Source organism: Onychostruthus taczanowskii, unplaced genomic scaffold (genome assembly GCF_017590055.1).
Source record: "Onychostruthus taczanowskii isolate IOZ18803 unplaced genomic scaffold, ASM1759005v1 scaffold22, whole genome shotgun sequence".
In the NCBI taxonomy this organism is placed as follows: Eukaryota; Metazoa; Chordata; class Aves; order Passeriformes; family Passeridae; genus Onychostruthus; species Onychostruthus taczanowskii.
The window spans coordinates 3,387,855-3,406,728 of NW_024499462.1; the positions used below are offsets into that span (position 1 = coordinate 3,387,855).

The 18,874-nt window shown below is 41.6% G+C and overlaps 1 protein-coding gene and 1 long non-coding RNA gene across 5 annotated transcripts in view; one reads left to right on the top strand and one right to left on the bottom strand.

The window, feature by feature from the left end:
• Nucleotides 1–18,874, bottom strand: part of ARID5B (AT-rich interaction domain 5B) — a 117,569-nt gene that overhangs the window by 32,602 nt on the left and 66,093 nt on the right. For 2 of the 3 annotated variants that reach the window (XM_041404878.1, XM_041404877.1), the window contains exon 4: nucleotides 5,973–6,085. In XM_041404878.1, the coding sequence (XP_041260812.1) occupies nucleotides 5,973–6,085 (113 nt within the window). Of the gene's footprint in view, nucleotides 1–5,972; nucleotides 6,086–7,591; nucleotides 7,807–18,874 lie in introns of those variants that run through there. The other variant, XM_041404879.1, reaches the window with a different exon arrangement.
• Nucleotides 7,823–17,672, top strand: LOC121336077. 2 transcript variants are annotated; one of them, XR_005952689.1, is made up of 3 exons: nucleotides 7,823–7,995; nucleotides 15,412–15,650; nucleotides 16,699–17,672. It is a non-coding gene; the product is annotated as an uncharacterized LOC121336077 (long non-coding RNA). The 2 variants fall into 2 exon arrangements; XR_005952690.1 differs by lacking the exon at nucleotides 7,823–7,995 and adding an exon at nucleotides 15,168–15,286.

Sequence of the window (18,874 nt, forward strand, 5' to 3'; positions counted from 1 at the left end):
ACTGGTAATGCTCTCCAGATCTGCATTTTTATGACTATACATTGCTATGTCACAGCTTCTATCTCTCACATACACTTGCCATTAGCAAGTCTAATAATAACCCTTGTTCCAGGATTGACACTGAGCATTGTCAACTCTCGTAGACAACCCTTGGAGCTGAGGGTGCTCAGCCCCTTCCAGGAATGCTCAGCAGCCAGCTCTGAAATGACACATTTTTCTCTCCTTTGGCCCACCAAAATAGATGCAAAGCGTGGTAAGCTTTATCCAGGCAGAGCCCTCTGCACACAAGTGGAGGTTCTGCTGCAGCACGGACTCAAGTCAAGTGTATTTGAGCATCTGCTTAAACTTGAGCACAGCCCTAAGCATTTAGCAGAAGGGAGAGGCTGGTAGCTGGACACTTTCCTGGTAGACACTGGCATCCCCAGTGCACCTAAGTCCCAGAGCTCCACGTCTCCCACTGGACTGCCCAGCAGATGTGTGCCAGTCAGGAAATCAATAAATCAGAACCCCTTTACCTCTCCTCAGCATTCATACATGAAGAAAAATACTCAGTGAGACTGGCTTAATCCTGCAGCCCCTCTTGAAGATAATCCTCTCACTGAATGAGGCAAATTACAAATCGAGCGTTCACTTAAGGTATGTATTAAAAAAAAAAAAAAAAGAGCAGAAACCTGATGTTTAAAAGCGGTACATGACCAAGACACTGGGACCATGGGATCAATAAATTTCCAATACTGGAAGTTCTCTAATACAAGGTAGTGGAGATGGTTATGTGTATTTTGGATTTGCACTGTCCCTTCAATGCTTCTGAGTGCTGCCAGGAGCCTTCTAGTAGTTCCACACTCCATCCAACACAGGTCCTTTGTTCTCCCAGAGGGAGCAGGGAGGCTCTAAGAGCCAGCACTTGGTATTTTTAGGAGGATACCAGAGGAGAACAGGGTATCCTGCTGTACAGGAAGGCAGGAGCTCTTGGGTCAAGCAACCCATGGACCCTCCTTCAGAGCTGTCACTTCCAAACCAGGTGCTTTCTGGATACTTGTTGACAATTTGGAAGCAACTGGTATGAAAGGCATTATGTAAGTGCTTGTAAACAAACAACAAACATATCACTGGAAAGACCACCACAACCACAATATGGTTATTTATCTTAATAAAAGATACTCTGGCATTTGAGGCTCAGGGAAAGCAAAATCTTTATACTGCTCCAGATATTAACTTTGCAGAGAGTACTGAGCTCAGGTGATCTGCTCCATAGTTTTCCACAGATGCTGGACAAAGCAATGGTAGCTCCCAAGCAGAGTGGACATGTGGTCACAATTTTCCATGGCAACTGATGCTGCTGAAAAACCTCCAATATTGGCCACTGGAGGGTACAGGCTCACTCCTCCCAGGCAACGCAGCAGGGACTGGGAAATGGACTTCCTGCAGGATTTTTCTTGAACACTTGCTGCTGAAGTATGTTCAGTGTATTGCTTGATATTCTCCAATTGCACAGTTCAAGGAGATGTCGTCTTCCTACAGTACAAGACACCACCCTTTGTATTTTAGTAATAGATATGCTTGTTGATTAAACTTTTGTAAAGGTCACGGGTGTCATCCAAAACTCAGAGGAGCTAACAGGGCTTTTTTCCCTATTAAATGAACTCTGGACATCCTCATCCACTTTTCAGGTCAGAACTCTAATTCCTTGACTTTTTTTACTTTGGCATCTCACAAAAATTATTTAGCAGCTTCCGTAGTTTAGATTACATTGTCATAGGTTTCAATGCTCCACCAAAGACTGGGTTAACACTCCCAAAAGGAATGCAAGACTTCAATAATTCTAGGACTTTTAATTGGAGCTGCAAATTTGGAACAAATTCACTGGACCTGGGAACAACTTTTCATTTTTGTCACCCACTTGCTTGGATTCTCTTTTTCAAACTGGACAATTCAGAACTATGTTTACAAAGACAACCTGGGCATGAACTCTAAGTGAAATCAAAGCTCACAGCTCTGCAAGCAAACTAATGGCAAGGGATACTACCCTAATGGAGACAAAGGCAAAGTAATGTTAAGAAAGCTACCAGGAGTGGGAAAAACCCATGGTACACACAATCTTCCTCTCTTTGTCTACACAGGAGCAAGGTCAAAGCCCCTGTGGAACTCAGAGATGTCAAAATGCAGTGGGCTGACTCCAAGCAGTAACAGGTTCAACAAAGCTTTGGTGAAGGCTACAATGCTTCATCTGCTCAGCATTTGAGGCCCAAACCTCACTTCTGGAACCTCCCCACCATCTGACAGGCAATACGGATGAATGCCATGACCAATGACTAAGGAGAACAAAAAGGGCCAAATGCCATTCTGGGTAATCCAGCATAAACACATCAAAATCAGTGAGAATGATACCGTATTTGCTCCAAGCATCAGGAACTGCCTTTCTCTTTCAAAACACAAACCCAGTGCCACAGCTGGGTTACGCTGGATAAGATGGGGGTGCAATGAGATGAGGTGTGGAACATCTGACCATCTCCTGCTGTGTGTTCCATCAGAGGTGGATGATCCATGACCAAATGGCCAGTGAACACTCATGGGTACAACTGTGTGTTTGTCTTCTCCTGCCAGAGGTCACACACAACACAGACCACAACAGATCTTCACTTTACAGTTTCCATCAGATAATGGTCGAGGCACTCAGAATAAATGTCCAGGTCTGAGAGCATGCCAGGCCACCTGTGGCCACATGAAAAGCATATCCTGGCAACTTTTAAACTAATTTCCCAGATCCTGCTGTACAAATGAAGTGAGGTTTACTTCAGCAATTGGACTAGGAGATGTAATTAATAGATTCATTTGGGGACAGTTTCCATGTTTAACAAGTTAATCCTTTCAGTTCCTCAAAATGGTCAGATCAGCCAGTTTTAAAAAGCATTAGAATGCACTTTGAATTGGGAACACTCTCCGGAAAGATGAAGCAGATACAATGAGGGTCATCTGCTGGAGCTCGCAGGTTCCAAAAGCCTGTCCAGTATTGATGACATATCAAATATGAAAGCCTCCAGAGTCCCAGGAGTGTTTCAACGGAAGATCTTGATATATCCCTCTCCAGGAGAGATGATTCTGCTGGTGTAGATGGCCTTGTATTCCTCTCCCAGCCGTGGACAGAACTCCCCTGGCACGTTCCCCAGGAGGCACTAAAATTGATGCAGTGACCACCAAAGAGATCAAGAGAGCAAAAGCAAGAAGTGGGACACAAAAGACCCACCTTCCCTGGCAGCACCTCCAGGTCCAGGACCACACTACCTGTGATGCCATCACTCTATTTCTAACAAGTCATCTATACTGGAACTGACCTAGAAATGCACCAGATACTTTTCCTTGTCAGGTTAACTGTGAAACCCTCAAAATGATCTGCTGATAGCTCAAGACAAACATGCCTGATGAGAACTAGGTTTTAAGAATTAAGCTTTCTAGTCACTGGCAGTTGAGAACGTGAAATTCAGCAAGTCATGACAACTATGCAGCTTGCATTGGTCTTGACAGGCTCAAAACCACAGCCTTTGGAATGCCCTTTCTGCCGTTTCCCAACCCAAACCATACAGTCACTGCAACTCCATCAGAGCTGTCACCCCACCACTGAGAAATGAGCCTACTGCCAGACACTGAGTGACACGAGAATGAGAATGCAATCAGCACAACTTCTGTTCAGAAGGGATTTTATCTGCGACAAGAATATGGCCAGGACTGCAAAAGCTTCAGCATCTGACGCAAGTGGATTAATCCCATTTACATGAGCAGTGTTCAATCCTGCTCTCCATGGACCCATTGTCAGCATTAGTCAGACATGGAGCACTCACAGAGGAGGATAACCAATGGTGAACTCCAACATGGAGCTTCAGATGACCACATCCCAACAGTTCCCAGCAATGAGAAGATGGTAGGTGGATCTCTATTTCTCCCCTTCCCCAAATACCCTTCTCCTCCCTCCCCAGTAAGGCACAGGCAGGGTCTGCAGGAAGTGCAGTACATCTGCTATGGAGGGTTTGATTCACTGTCCTGCTGTCAGGGAAGTGTACCCACAGCCCTGAGACACAGATTGATGTGAAGAGCCTCAGTGAAGTCAGTGTGACTACATGCGAGGACATTATATCATGAGCATGTCTATTATTTATAATGAAATTAAGCTGGCCAAGATAATTAATGCTATTAATATCTGCACAATGATGAGCACAGTATGACTAGATAAATAGGTGGAATTACTTCTTATCTGAAACATCCTCCCATCTGACTAGTAGTGTGAACCCAAAGATAAACAGAGAGGATAAACAATTTGGTATGAAGTGTTACTGTTGTTTTTAATTATCTAATACCTATATATCAGGTGCTGAAGAGGCAGAGCTACTTGTGCTACAGTCTGGGGTGCTTTGACAATATGGTCCATGCCACAGTGCACTGGCAATATTTTGACATGAAAAATGGCTTGGGGGAAGGGAGAATTGAGGCAAATTGAGACATTTTCACACAACGGATTTTGCACATTCTTTCACAGAGAAAACATTCAGACAAACTCTATAGTATCTGGCAGGACCCCGCAACTCAACACACCAGGCTCCATCACCTCTTACCATGCCTGTCTAATACGATCGTACAGACTCCGACTGAGCACAATAGGGCACAAAAAGAAGAGAAACAATGACTTAAGGGCAGAGTTTCATCATGAACTTCAGCCTCTTTTATCGTCATCAACAGAAGGCACAATTTTAACTGAACTCCTAGGGAGGAGGAGGAGGAGGTGGAATTTAATTTGCCTTCCTGTGAGAAACTGAGAGCAGAACACTCCTACTTGACCTCTTTAACCTCCTAATCTCCCAGGACATTCACTGTGTACAACAATACCAACGCAAATGGATCTATAGATCCACTGTATTTCCTAAAGAGATGGTCACAACAATGGAAGTGTTTTTCGGATACACATCCATCTAATTTATTGAAACAAGAGATTTGGGAGGAGTTGGTGTAAAACTTCAGTATATGCAAATCTCTTTAGCTGTTTAGCTTAAAAGCATAAGCGACAAAGTTTTGTCTCAGATAAAAATCAACTATTGCTTTAAGTAATTTTCCATCTTTGCACCTCAGAGTTTCTAATTAAATCATCTTGAAAGCAGCCATTTGTGCTGCTCTTTATTTTAAGAGAAAACTAAATTCCTGTCTAAAACCACTCAGACAACATACAATATAGGATGCAATTTATACTACAGAAACTCCATTTTAAAGTATTTTAAGGAAAAGACACAAACCCACAAATATCTTAGAGATTAAGTCTATAAACACTAATCAGTGATCCAATTTTTACTTGCAGTATGGGCTAAGCACTGCAGCCCATACAGAAGACTCTGTAAAAGCATGCACTATTCAGCAAACCGTGGAACATGCAGCTCAGCAGTCAGTATTAAAGAAACAGCCCAGATTTTTTTATGCTTTCATATCGAGTTTCTGCCTTTATCTTTTTTTTTTTTTTCCAATTAAAAAATGTTGAGATCATAACATCAGGGTAATGTCTTTTGTGTTTGCTTCTTAGAAACCATTACTGAGGCAGCTCTTGTTTCATAGTCTGTTTATCTTCAAACTTATATTTAGAAGTACATTGTAACAGGGTGAGCTGCTCCCAGGTTTATTTTTAATTCCTAGATACTGTCACACACTATGTTTGTGTGTCACAGAATGTGAAAACTAACACTAGATGCCAAGAAAGCTTAAGCACTACCAGCTACCAACAAGCTGATAGCATTAGGTTGTTATGTGATTATAATTGCTGGTAACTTTGAACACAGGCATGACTTAAAGTGAAAAATAAAGCTATTGAAAAATATTAAGTTTACCTCCCCAAGAAAATAAGTTACACTCTAAATGTGAAACTGCATGCTGGGAAACAAAGGCAGGGTTGTACCTAAAAAAGAAGAGAGTGCCGAAAAGAGTATTATTAAGTGATTTACCTTGGCAACAGCTTTGCTTTCAGAATTATTGTTGGAATCCTTAATGCCATTTAATGAATCCCTTCTCTGTGGGCATGGCTTCTTTTTGCGCGGTCTGCCTTTAAGATTTGGCGCTGAAAATTAATGGAGAACACTTTGAGCACATTGTCTTATACTGGATTCTTAACAGGCGAAAGCATAATAAATAATTCCACTACAATCACTCACAGAAATGTACACATCTGTCTACAGTAAATGCTTATTACGAGATTCCCGTCCTCTGTGGGTTACATCTTGTCACACTATACATTTCTATAGAATATCCCCCAAGGCTAATCTATTCCACTTTCACATAACTAATTAATATTAAGTCAAACACTGGTCTCTCAAGGAATCAGACAGAAAGCACAAATATTTCTCCCTGGTACAAAAAAGAACAAAATTTAATATTAATAGGCAACTTTGCATTAATCACCCTGCTGCCTTTATTTCTAATCTTTAAGCAAGAGTACTAACTGCTATTTCCAACTTTGGGAAACATCTGGCATTGGAAATGCTCTGAAATATTGAAATTCCTTACAGCTCCAAGAAATGTTTATATATCCTGTCAGCCTTGTCAAAGTTTTTCTAAAAAAGTTTAAGAAAAAAATAAAAAAATTACCCCCGAGTCTTGAAAGGGATCAAAAAAACCCCTTAACAGCTAGTTCTGGAAGTTGACAAGTACTGAAATAAGTGATTGATTGTTTCATAAGGGTTACATACCACACATACAAATTAATGTGAATCACTTTCAGTTTTGTCCAACTCTTAAGATAAAACAGCTCTGAAATAACACTGTGACTAAATCCTAGCTGTGCTGAGCCATACGAGGAATGGGATATGGATCATCATAAAAAATATCACACTCATCTTTCAATAGTGCTATTACAACATAAATTATGATCATATATAGAAATAATAGATGAAGCAGATGTTTACTCATTATTACATGTCCCCTCTGCTTTCAGATTTAAAAATCAGCCTCTGACTACTATGGCAACATTTAAAATGATAAACAATTATTAACTAATGACTGTACTGAATAAGATAATCTGCTTTAAACCTTTAATTTTTAGGTAACCATTGTTTTCATTACTTAAAGGGATGATTAGAACAATGTCAGAAATCTAAACATCAGAAACCTCTTGAGTGTCTTCTAATTGTTTCTAATCTTAAATTTGTTACACAGTAAGCCAGTGGTTTCAGGACATTTTACATTTTAATTAGTTTGCAAACACAATAAAGGGTGCTAATTTGATTTTATAGTTTGAGTAGCACTGTCATATTTGGTCTGTTCAGAGAAAAAGAAAAGCTTTGGGTTTAAAATAAAAAGTCAGATCCTTTTTCTTCCCCCAACACTGGTGTAAGGTAAAAAAAAAAAAATCTGTATGTGTATGAGTATATATATAAATGCATGTGCATATGGGAGTAAGTCCATATTTGTGTCTATCTAAAAATACATTTATCTCCCTACAGAAATATCTCCATCTATCTCCAGTGAAGCACATTCTGCTTATTGAAAAGTACTGCAGAAAGCAATTCTGAAATTGTCATCTGAGGCTAACATGCAAAATCAAACAAAGAGAGAAAGAAATTATTACCCATTCCAGTCGACAAACATCTGCCTGATTTATATCTGTACTCATGAATGCTACAGCATGTGACTGCACACCACGTCGCTGGGAGTCTCAACGTGGTGTGGATGTCAGTGTTACACAAAATGAACACTAAGAGTGTTTGCTCCGTGCTTACAAATCCCCTCCCCCAGCCGCTCCATTACTCATATAAACAGAGATGAGCGGCTCGGCGGGAGCGTGGGATGAGCTCCGAGGGCTCCAGCGCCGGCTGCCAGCCCTGGCCACGCCGCCCTGCCTTATTTATAAACCCCGCTCAACCTTTGATGTCTTCCTGATGCCTACAGGGATTTTTTTGGCACACGACCTGGATGGGATGGACAGATCCTTAGCCACGGTCTGCCTCAGCGGTCGCTGAGTTCTTTAAAAAGGTACTGAAGGAAACAGGAATGTTCCCTCAATTTACTACACTTTGGCATACATATTAAAAGATTAACCTTTGAATGAAAGGATCCCCAGGCCTGGCCCAACCAATGGCCAAAGAGGGATGTGGCTGAGCTACCATCAAATATACTTGCATGTGAGTTATTTGTCCTTTCTTTTGTTCCTTCATTCCGTTCTTACTTTTTAACAAATAAAGAAACTAGTTCAAGGCTCAGTGTTTTTCAAACACACTTGTTATCCTGAGTTTTGGCACTGTACTTTGCATCACACTATAAAGCACTGCTAATGTTTTGCTAAAAGCTTTAAAAGCAAGAAGGCATTTGTTCCTAAATTCCAGGTATATTGAGCTTGCATATAAACACTGTTTGAATTGGAGCTTTCCACGGCAGAACTGGCACAAACCCACTACGAAATGGGGTATTTGCATTCTCCGTGTGGCTCAGGAGCTGCAGCAGGGAAGGTCTGTCTGCAGCACACACAAGGACCATCCCACACGCCCCATGGCATGATTTTAAATCACCTAAAGCCACTCCAGATCTGACACACAATTAACAAGAAAGCAGCAACAGGAATTATTATCAGAAGAGAAGGCCCTGGCATCTAATATCTACTCTGTAAAAGAAAACATTTGACATAGTCCCAAGTCACCCTTGAAACAAAGCCATTAATATTTGCTCTCTAAACCATTATAAATAAACACATTATTTGAAGATTACTGCAATTCAGTGACATTCGTTTTGTTCGTGTGAGTGAGGAAATATGACTAGGACCAAAGAAAGAATTTACAAGTTACATTCATGTCTCAGTTTTGTCATCTTTTGTTTAATTTTTGACATATTCATGAGCATGCTGCAAATGTCTTGAATTCGTTATTCATAATTATTTTAAAGCGATTTTACACATCTTGTGGCTTAGTCACATTCAGTTTTCCTGATGATGTTGGATGTTCAGTATGTACTGGACAGCTAAGTGAGTATCCTATGGGTTTTCTTCTGTTTTCTAGTGGAGAAGGACTTCTGGCATGACTACCTAAGAATATCCAAAATGATTCACTTTCTTCATGTGTTTGTGCATATGGCTTTCAAATTCATTTTCTGAAAGCATTTGTGGCAGTGAGGCCTGATAATCTGCACATTCCCAGAAGGCGAGAGCATAAGCAAAGAAAATTGAAGTAAAAAATTAATAAATAAGTACAGAAAAAAGCTTGCAGTATTTGCCACCTCTTTGGTGTGAGTGCTTGTAACAGGACTATGAGAGAGACACGGTACCAGTTAAACATGGTACCACTTAAAAAAACTTTCTTTCCTGTGTAATTGATGACATGATTGCCTTTTGCCAATGTGTGGTGTTTTCCCGCTCCTTTTACCTGCTGAGTCCTGGCAAACCTTTCAGGTATGGCCAGGTAAATCACAGCTAGCAGCAAAATGCACACAAGTACAAGTGAACACTCCTTGAGCCTGGAGGAGTCCCCAAACTGTGCCTGTGCTCTGTACTGCCAAAACCCCAGCAATGCCCTACATGTTTTTACTGCAAACTGTTACACCTGAGAGGTTAAATGCAAAGCCTGTGTCATGAACAGCGTGAGTTAGCTTATCTGTAGATGGAGACTGGCAAATCTTTATTGTCTAAAGATATCCCAATACGAAGATGTTTCCAAAGCCTATTCTTGCACAATCTGCCTACAAACTACAGTAATGGAACAAGGACAATTCAGAGGCATCTGTGCAGAGAAATAAAGACCGGGAATCACTGAGAAGATCAGCTGTAGGCTCTGACCCACCAAGAGAACCACACAGAAAAGAGAGAAGCTTCAAGGCTAATGCTGCTCACTAGCTAGCTGTTTCCTCCAAGCCAGAAGTTCTTTCTGTTCATGAAGCCAAGAAACAGCATCACTGCTCAAAAATTACATCTTCCCCTGCAGCACTCTCACCAGTCTGTGCAAACATCAGGATATTGTAGGTGATTGGGATAGGCCAGAAGGAGACAGTAGCTACCCTGCCCACCTACTTAGAAAATTCATAAGGTTGTGGCTTCTCTTCTCCAGTCACTACCACCCTCAGTTGTTCAACTTACACAGACAATGCCTGCTCAGCAGGATACAAGAAAAAGAAGAATTTCCATGCCTCACTGCCTAGAAGAACTCCTTTCTTGGTTTTACCCCAAGAAAGGCAAGTTCTATGCAGGGAAAAGAGAAATACCCAAAAGTGGGAGCTGCCAAAATCAACCACGACCATTAACACTATTTACAATGGAAAAACGTGGGCTGCCACAAGACAGCACACCCACCTGCCACCTGCTTTGCCTATGTGTCCAGGATGAGGAAGTGATCACAGGGCTTACCATCTCCCTGTTATCAGGTCAGCCTCACCTGAGCTACATCCACACTGATAATGCCATGAATAAGTCAATAAATAATTGCGTTGTTTTGGGGTACCTGACTTTAGCAGGTCATTTACTGTAAAATTACCTCTTTTTTACGAGTTTGATTATCACTGGAAGTCCAGGAGTTCAACCCTCCCAATAACGCTGTTCCCTACATTCACATATTTTGGCTGATGCAGAAGATTTGTTGTTATAGGGAGGGTGTTAAAAAAAATAGTGGCCTTCACAGAACTGAGGTCAAGCTATGTTGGCACTTTGTCAAAATCAGTGGTGTAGCCAAGAGTTTTTAATGAGCCTGGAATGCATTACCTCATTTTTCATACCTGGATCACTTACTCATGTTGAGCCCAAAATAACCTTGGACCTTGCTGGCTGCTCAGCAAACCATGTAAGTAAACAAGTACTGTACTCATGCCTAAAACATGTATCTTTTAATTGCTTGCTCCACATTTCTTACTCTAGAGCACATCTAAACAATTGTAATGCCTGTGATCAAAATTCTTGCCTTTCCAGGCCTCTCTGACCTGCGTAACTATTTCCTGATACAATTTCTGATTCTGGCCTGCTGATACTCCAGTTTCTCAGACACATTTCAAAAGTAGGAGAAAAAAAGGAAAAAAAAAAGAAAGGAAAAGAAGGCCATTGCCATATTTTGCTGAGGAATGTACTCAGCTAATAGACTTACAGCTTAGACTGCCAACCAGATTCTTCTGCCTGCCTGCTGTTTTCTGTGACTGTTTTGTGGAAAGATGAAGGAAGAACAACAGCATATCTGCGAATTGCAAAAATCCATTTAAAAAAAAAATCAGCTGAGCTTCTAAAAATCTCCATGGCCATCAACAAAGGAGGACCAGCAGTATCTTGGTCTACATTTAGAGTGGGCTCACGGAGTCAGGTGAGCTCTAAATGCAGAGGTGGGAGTGTACCAGAGAGAGGTAATCACAAACCAGGATTTAGATGGAGCAGAGGAAGTTGCAAGAAGTGAATAAACAGGGATGAACAGTGGTGCTGCATTCAGAAGACACATGATGCAGGCAGTGGCAGCACAGCTGCCAAATGCATCCACAGCCACTCTTCCCTGAAGGACACCTTGCGCAGTGTCCCCTCGTAGGATCCTCCTGCACTGTGCCAGTCGTTCACATGTCTTCTGCACAAAAGCTGCAAAACCATCCGTACATACAGAACAGATTAGGAGACCTTCCCTCCGAGGCAGGTGGAAATGGCAGGATGTGTCAGATCCCAGAGCTATGCATGAGTCAGGTGCCAAATAGAAGCTGGAGACGGCATATGGAGGTGCCTGGCCATCGAAGTCAAGGTGAGAAGAATGGCCCCAGATCCACAAAATCCATGAACTGACCATGCCTGTTAGCAGGTGGCAAACAGCTGGTGGCTGAGGACATCCCTAATGCAGCCTGGCAAAAGTTAGCTCTTGGCTGAAAAATATGGTTACATGTTGCGCCTTTTAAAATGTAATGAATAGAAAGTTAACAGGTTTAATGGCTTTAACACTTACCCCTCTAGGGGGCTTCCGGCATTCTGCAATATCTGGAAGTTAAGAAAAGCATATTGCTGTATTTAAGCATGGTCTCAAAAACTGTTCAAAGCTTAGTTAATCTTGCATATTTTGTGGAGTCCCAGCTGCTTCCTTGATTTCCCTGCCACTACCATCTCCTTATTTTATCTCCTTCCCCTCATTCCCTTTTCTGCATTTTGACTTCAGGCCTTCACATTTAATTTATTCTCCTTTCAACCCTGAAAGTTTATTTAAAAGCTTTTGCCTCCAGGAAACAGGGTCCAAAAATGAGGGCTTGGGGCATTTATTGCCCAGGCACGCTGAGCTGATGAAGAGAAGCAGCAAGCTGTAAGTAACCTAATATTGCATTGAAAGGGTAGAAATTAAAGTGCCTGGAAAAGAAAGCAAAATATCAGTCTATGACAAAAAACCCCAGACCTGTGTTTAGGCAACAACGGTATCAATTCAATTTGGGGAAGGCCTCAACAGGATCCTAAGTACACCTATGGAAGTCAGTGATGAGCACCTACCAACAACTGCAGCTCTCACCAAGCTGTGGAGGTCACACAGCCTCTCTGTTCACACACACATCCCTCATGCTTGCTCAAGCTGACATGAAACAACATGAATATCAAAATTATTTTTACCTAGGCTTTTTCTAAATGAAAACACTTGTTTATTCCTTTCTTTATAAGTGAATATGCCAGGCCTGACCTGGAAACTCCAGAGCACAGCAGTGAACAACCTTGCAGGAAACATTAAGGAATCATGCTGCTTTCTAACCCACATGGAGAAAGAGTGGACTTGTGTAGCCATTTCTGAAAGTTTTGTTTTGGAAATGAGATATCCCGCGCTCCATGTGGGGAAAATCAATTTGCTACCTCTCTAAAGAAAACATTCCTCATTTGGAAATAAGTGAAACAGACACTTCCTTGTGTGGATTAATGTGGAGACATATGACTTGCTGCAGACTGTTGTTTTGACCCCCCTCCTGACCAGACAATCTCTGAAAAAAGCAAAATGCTAGTATTTTTCATGAATTACAGTTCAGACTAGCATTGCTTTTAACAGAAAATTTAGAGGCACTGCAAACATCAGGTTGGCAAATTTTGCCAAAAAATGAATGTCTTTTTTCCATGGAAGACGGAGATAAGGTTCAGGATGAGGCTTGGAGTCTTTTTCTTCATTTCAGCATGGTTGGATATTAAGAATTTTCCTTGATCTGGACTTCTTTATGTCCTGCTGACTAATATGGATTAAAAAAAAAAAACAGAAAAAAGTTGGGTTTTTTTCCCTGGACAAAATCTATATATGTGCTGGAAATTATGAAGTGCAGTGAACTGAAATGGAAAGCTGAAGACTTCGTAGAAAAAAATCTATGCTTGACAAATACATGACATTCAAGTAGATCTTAGAGCAAATTAAAATAATAGTAACAAAAAAAATTCGGTGTAGGCCTATTACTGGCTACAGATGACAGGACTATTACTAATGATTCAAAAGGAGGCAGAGGTGTTTGGTAAATATTTGTTCCATACTTGCAAAGAAGCCAGATGATATGCTTGCAAAAGAATATAATTAAAGCCAGTCAATTGACTTGGTTTTACGGAAACCAGATCTTAAAACAACAGAAAAGAAAAACACACAAAGTACCTTATTTTACACTTTGAAACTATAAGCTTGGTTAGAGAAACTAGCTGCACACATGGAACTTACCTGCATTCAGTAAGATAGCTGATTTAATATTAGATAATACTTTGATTAAAAAACAGCACTACATAATTTTATTCAAGCGTATATTGAATGGATTAAGAACTGGCTAAACGTAGGCATCAGTGGGGACTTTCTACCAAATGAAAAGATTTCTGGTGGGATTCCACAGGGGCTGCTCCTAACCTTGTAAGTATTACAAATTTTCATCAGTGAAATAAATATAAAGCCCCTGACAGTTACATTCACACTGACACGAGGACTGGCACAGTGCTAAGACTGACTCATACAAATGAGTAATCAGAAGGAAAACAGACCAGGAAAACACAATGCTCCTCAATACAAAGGAAAACACAATGCTCCAGCATGAAACCTGCAAACAGGGATTACAGGTTCTATTGACCAAGCCAAGGGTGACTGTTCATAGGCCACTCCCCACTGGAAATTCAACATACACTGATAGGAAGATGCTGTGGCCAACGTGATATCTGCCTTCAGGGAGGTCTGAATAACTCAAACTGTGCTGGGTTTGAGCAACAATAACAGAGCAGTCACTTTACCAGGTAACAGGAGCACCTCAAAGGTGAGAAAAAGCTGGTACCCAGGAGCGAGGAGGCATAACCAGGCATGCCCAGGCACTGCAGTCCCCATACCTGATCCAGTGCCAGAATATGGAGGCATGTGTATAACCAGCTGTCTCAAGGTCTTTGGGAAAAGCCCGAGCCAGACACAAGCCGGTGTGCACAGTGCAGGAAGTAACAGATGAATCTGAGGGTCTGGAGGGCTGAGGTATCAGACTGGAGCTGGGTGTCCCGCCTCAGGCACGGCGAGGGCCGAGCCCACGCTGCTGCCAGGAGAGCCTGGCCGCTGCGGGCGGCTGAGCAGCCTGGCTGGCTGCACGACGAGGCGTCCAGCTGTCTGGCTCTGGTCCTTGCTCAAACAGCTGTTTCCCTTCTCCTTCAGAAAAAAGGTGGTGAACTGGATGAAAGAGTTTGCCAGCAATTTTGGCTGATGAGCCACTACTTGGGGTTCATACGAGATTAGATGACTCAGTGGTTCTTCTGGTGAGAAACTGCATGAATATAGGATCAAACACAGTGAAGTACTGAGCATGCAGGACAAGGAACATGAAGAGCTGCAGACTTGATTCAGCTAAGTACATGCCTAACTCATAAAGATCTGGAGCATGCAAGGACGTCTGATGACCTAACTGGAGCTATTCACATCTTTGAGCCTGTGTTAAGCACTGAACGCAACCAAGCCAGCATGGCTCTCTCTGCCACTAATGGGAAAGAAGCATTCAAGCCATGAACAAAGAAATCTTCCTGTCTTATCATGAAACACCGTGTGCTTGGGCAGCATCACAGGATCAGACATGGGTTCATCAAAATTCTCTTTCCCTCAAAAATTAATTTCCAGCCCCAAAGCCCTCCATCCCCAAAGGCCATCTCCTGGGAAGCCGCACCCAGCAGACAGGGGCTTCAGCTTCTGTTGGAGGGTCAGAGCAACACTCAAGAAGTGCAGGCCTGACTTCTCAAAATAGTCAAAAAAAAAAAAAAGTAAGCAAAAAAAGGAAAGTGAGCAAATGAGCAGGTTCTAACAGATTATGTAATAGCCAACACAAAAGCAAAGCAAACATGGCAGCAAGAAGTGAAAACGCATAGCAAACCAATGTAAGTCAGCCTGTCTGATCAAAACTCATCAGAACACTCAAGGCAGACCCTCCATTAGAGGGCTGTAGAAAATAGAAGGCAAATCTTAGGGCAGCTTTCCTAACAACGTTTCTTTTTCTCTCCAGTAAAAGCCAGCATTTGTGTAATTGCTGTCTAGCAGAGTCAGCAGTACCCAATGGAGACATGACCTACATACCTCAGAAATACAACAGGAACGTAACCAGTCGTATCCATGCAGATAGATGGATGAGATGGGCTAATTGACTGATGGACATTGTGCACGAATATAAACAGGCAGAAATTCATGCCAGAAGGATAAAATGGACAGTTTCCAAGACTTTGCTTTTGGGAATGACAACGCCAGGTAGGAGGCAATGATCATCAAGTTGTGCACAATGTGAAAGTGACAAATATATTATTTAAATAATCTCTTGCATTTCTGATTTGTAACTGATTATATAAGATTCTTTTTTTCTGTGTAAGAATATTATAATTTCCTTTCTTTTTTTTTTTCCCTTTGCACTTGATCATTGTACTGCAAAGTAATCAAAATCTGTTAGGCATAATCAGCCTGCATGAAGATATTAGTAAAGCGACAAGCAGAAACTACAGAGTAAGCTCTCCCCTCTGATGCCTCCATTCAGCTGCCACCACAACAACTACACAAGGCATTAGGAGGAGGCAGGAGCAGCAGCCACAGCCTAAGCCCTGTGCCCATTCACATCTCTGGGTCATCACCAACTTTACTTGGCTTGCACTTGGCTTGCCAGGCCCCCCACCACAGTGCACAGAGTCAGCAAAGGGTTCAGAGACAACTCCACTTCTGCAGACAGCTTGGGAACAAAGCCTTGGCACCCTGGGAGATCTGCATACACCTGACATGGGGTGTTACTGCTGAGGTGCAGAGGGGACACTGCCCAGCACTGCTGAGCACAGGAAGGGATCTGAACTTTTTCATCCATAAAACACAGAAGTGGAACTCTGGCAATTTTTTCAGGTTGTGTATGGGCAGCTAGGAAATCTGTGTAAGTCCCAAAACACCCCCAAAACGGTGGTTTTGAAGTCCTGATTGTAAGACCTTGTGCCCAGTTTAAATGAGTGCAAACCCCACGGACTTGGTGTAATCATCCCAAACATCAACACAAACAAAACTGAACCCATCTCTTCATTTTGGCCCCAGCAAATCTCTAGCACTCAGAAAAATCCAAATAAAACTGAGCTGTATCCATAAATTTATCTGAGCAGGGCAGGGTTTAAACTAAATATGCAGTCAGTTGTGCAATATTCTTCCGTAGTCAATACTGGTTCTTAGGAAATTATCTGAGTGAATTAAGTGGAAGACTATTAAACAATTTACACACTTCCTTGTGTTTCAGATGTCTAATTATAGCTGTGTTTGTCTCTCCCCGCAGAACTGTTGTATACCACATGGTATGCATATTTCAGCATCCAGCATTATTAACTCATGACCGACTGTCAGTTGATCATTATCTAACACATGGGGTCTGCAAAAAAAGCCTTATTTGGGCAAGAGCAGGCTCCGGACCCGCGCCCGCTGCATTTTCCCCCAGAAGAACTTCAGCTGGATTATTATCTGCTGTCAATGGAAACTCCGAGGTTACTTATGTGAAATCTGCAGACGGGAAAATAAATCCTCACTCAGTTTAAACAGTTGATATTAAAACCATCTCCAGCTCGGCTGGTTTAAAGAAAACTCTCAGTTGCCCTCTAGTGTCCCCCTGCTGCCACGCCAGGCAGCCTGCCCGCCACTGCCAAGGTCACACAATTTAACCTGATTTCACGACGGCAGATTTATTATTTGCCGAATATTTTGCACAAAAGGGCGAGGGAGGGGGATGCTTTTTCCGCCCTGGAAATTTCAGGGCTCCGGCCCAGGAAGCCCAGGGCTTGCATAATGTTTACAGCTGTAACTGAGGCGCATGACACACGGGTTTTATGAGTGAGAATCTCTGAAATCGCTCTGTGTGCAGCACTCCATAAAGTTCATTCATAACTAAAAATAGACTAATGTACAAACTGATTTAGCATTATACTGAAGCTAAGGAACATAGGGAGTCTGCAGAATTCCCTAATATGGAAGAGAAGCTGAGTTTTCAAAAGCAGCAGTTTATTTGTTTCTGAAAATGGACAACATATGTAAAAGATTTAATACACAGAACCAGGTGTATATATAGCCTAGATCTTCATATGTGCCCATTTTCATGCTATATAAAGACTTCATACAGCCTGAAACTATAGATTTAATAATAGATTACTAAATTAAGTCTGCACAATCACTTCATAAAATAAATAATTTCAATTTAAAATACAGCTGAGGGGTTTGGACAATTTCCTGCATAATAGAGGCCCATCCCTGAAATGTAAATAACACCGGTATTAAAACAAGTCAATCAGGCATATCACAAAAAAAAAAAAAAAAAAAAAAAAAAAAAAAAGGTACATGAAAACAAACGCATTTTCCAGTCTATTCTAAGTAAGGATACCAAACCTCTATTTTATTTGAATGTTGCTTTGATACATTACTACTGGGGGATTTTTTTTTTTTCCCCCAAATGTCCTGTTCTTCCTTAGAGAAATCCAGGGCTGACTAAGTCTTAACATTTTGAAAACAGCAAACCATCAGGGTTTTGCAACAAGAATTATTCACTGCCTTCCTGTGTACTGTCAGCATTCTTAAAATACTGTTACTATAAAATTAAACAGTGTGCTCTTCAGAAACATATGACGTTGCTTGCTCTGTTTTTTTAACTGTAATTGTGCAATTTTAAAATTCTCTTCTTTCTCAATGCCTTCTCCCTAAACAAATACCTTTGATAGTTATAAGGTTACAAAAACAGTTTCGACTTCTTTTTTTTTTTTAACTTACAGACCACCTGTAATATTATTGACTGATTACACAGTAAAAATGACAAACATTGCTTTATTTGGTATATATCCTAAGTTAATTATAAGGCCTTCTCATCTTAATTTGACAAGACCGAAATATCACAAGAAATACATATGGCAATTCAGAAAATATAATCAGGGAAAAGGCAAAATGAACATTTCAGAAGACAAATGATTTGATTTGCATAAGCAGATATTTGTAAGGCTCCGCCTTTCTCTACTGCCTGAACAGCACTTTCCATTTCTCTTGCTCTCACTTTGACAGCGTAGTTCACAAGCGGAGTAATTTCACTTTCCTCTCCAAAGTGCTGCCCCAATTGGTAAGAGGAGGTTTTGTCCAACAGCAGCCAGCGATGCTGTGGGACTCTGAAGAGGTGACACTGTGCATCCAGGCAAGGAGGTGGCAGGACCTGTGCAGGAACCCTGAGCCAGTGGTTCCAGCCATACGTGCTGCTGCAGCACCCCCACTTCTCAGAGGAAGGTTGTGTCTCAGCATCAGCTTATGCCAGAGCCCCAAAACACTGGAATTGCCACTGAAATAATAAACAGGGTAGCACAGTCCTAGCACCACCTGGCCATGTCAGGGATCCCCTGCTCCCAGACCTGTCTCAGGGTCAGAGTGGGACTCCTGGAAATCCACTGGTTTCTTGGTCTCTCAAATCCATCGGATTTAAGTTTTTC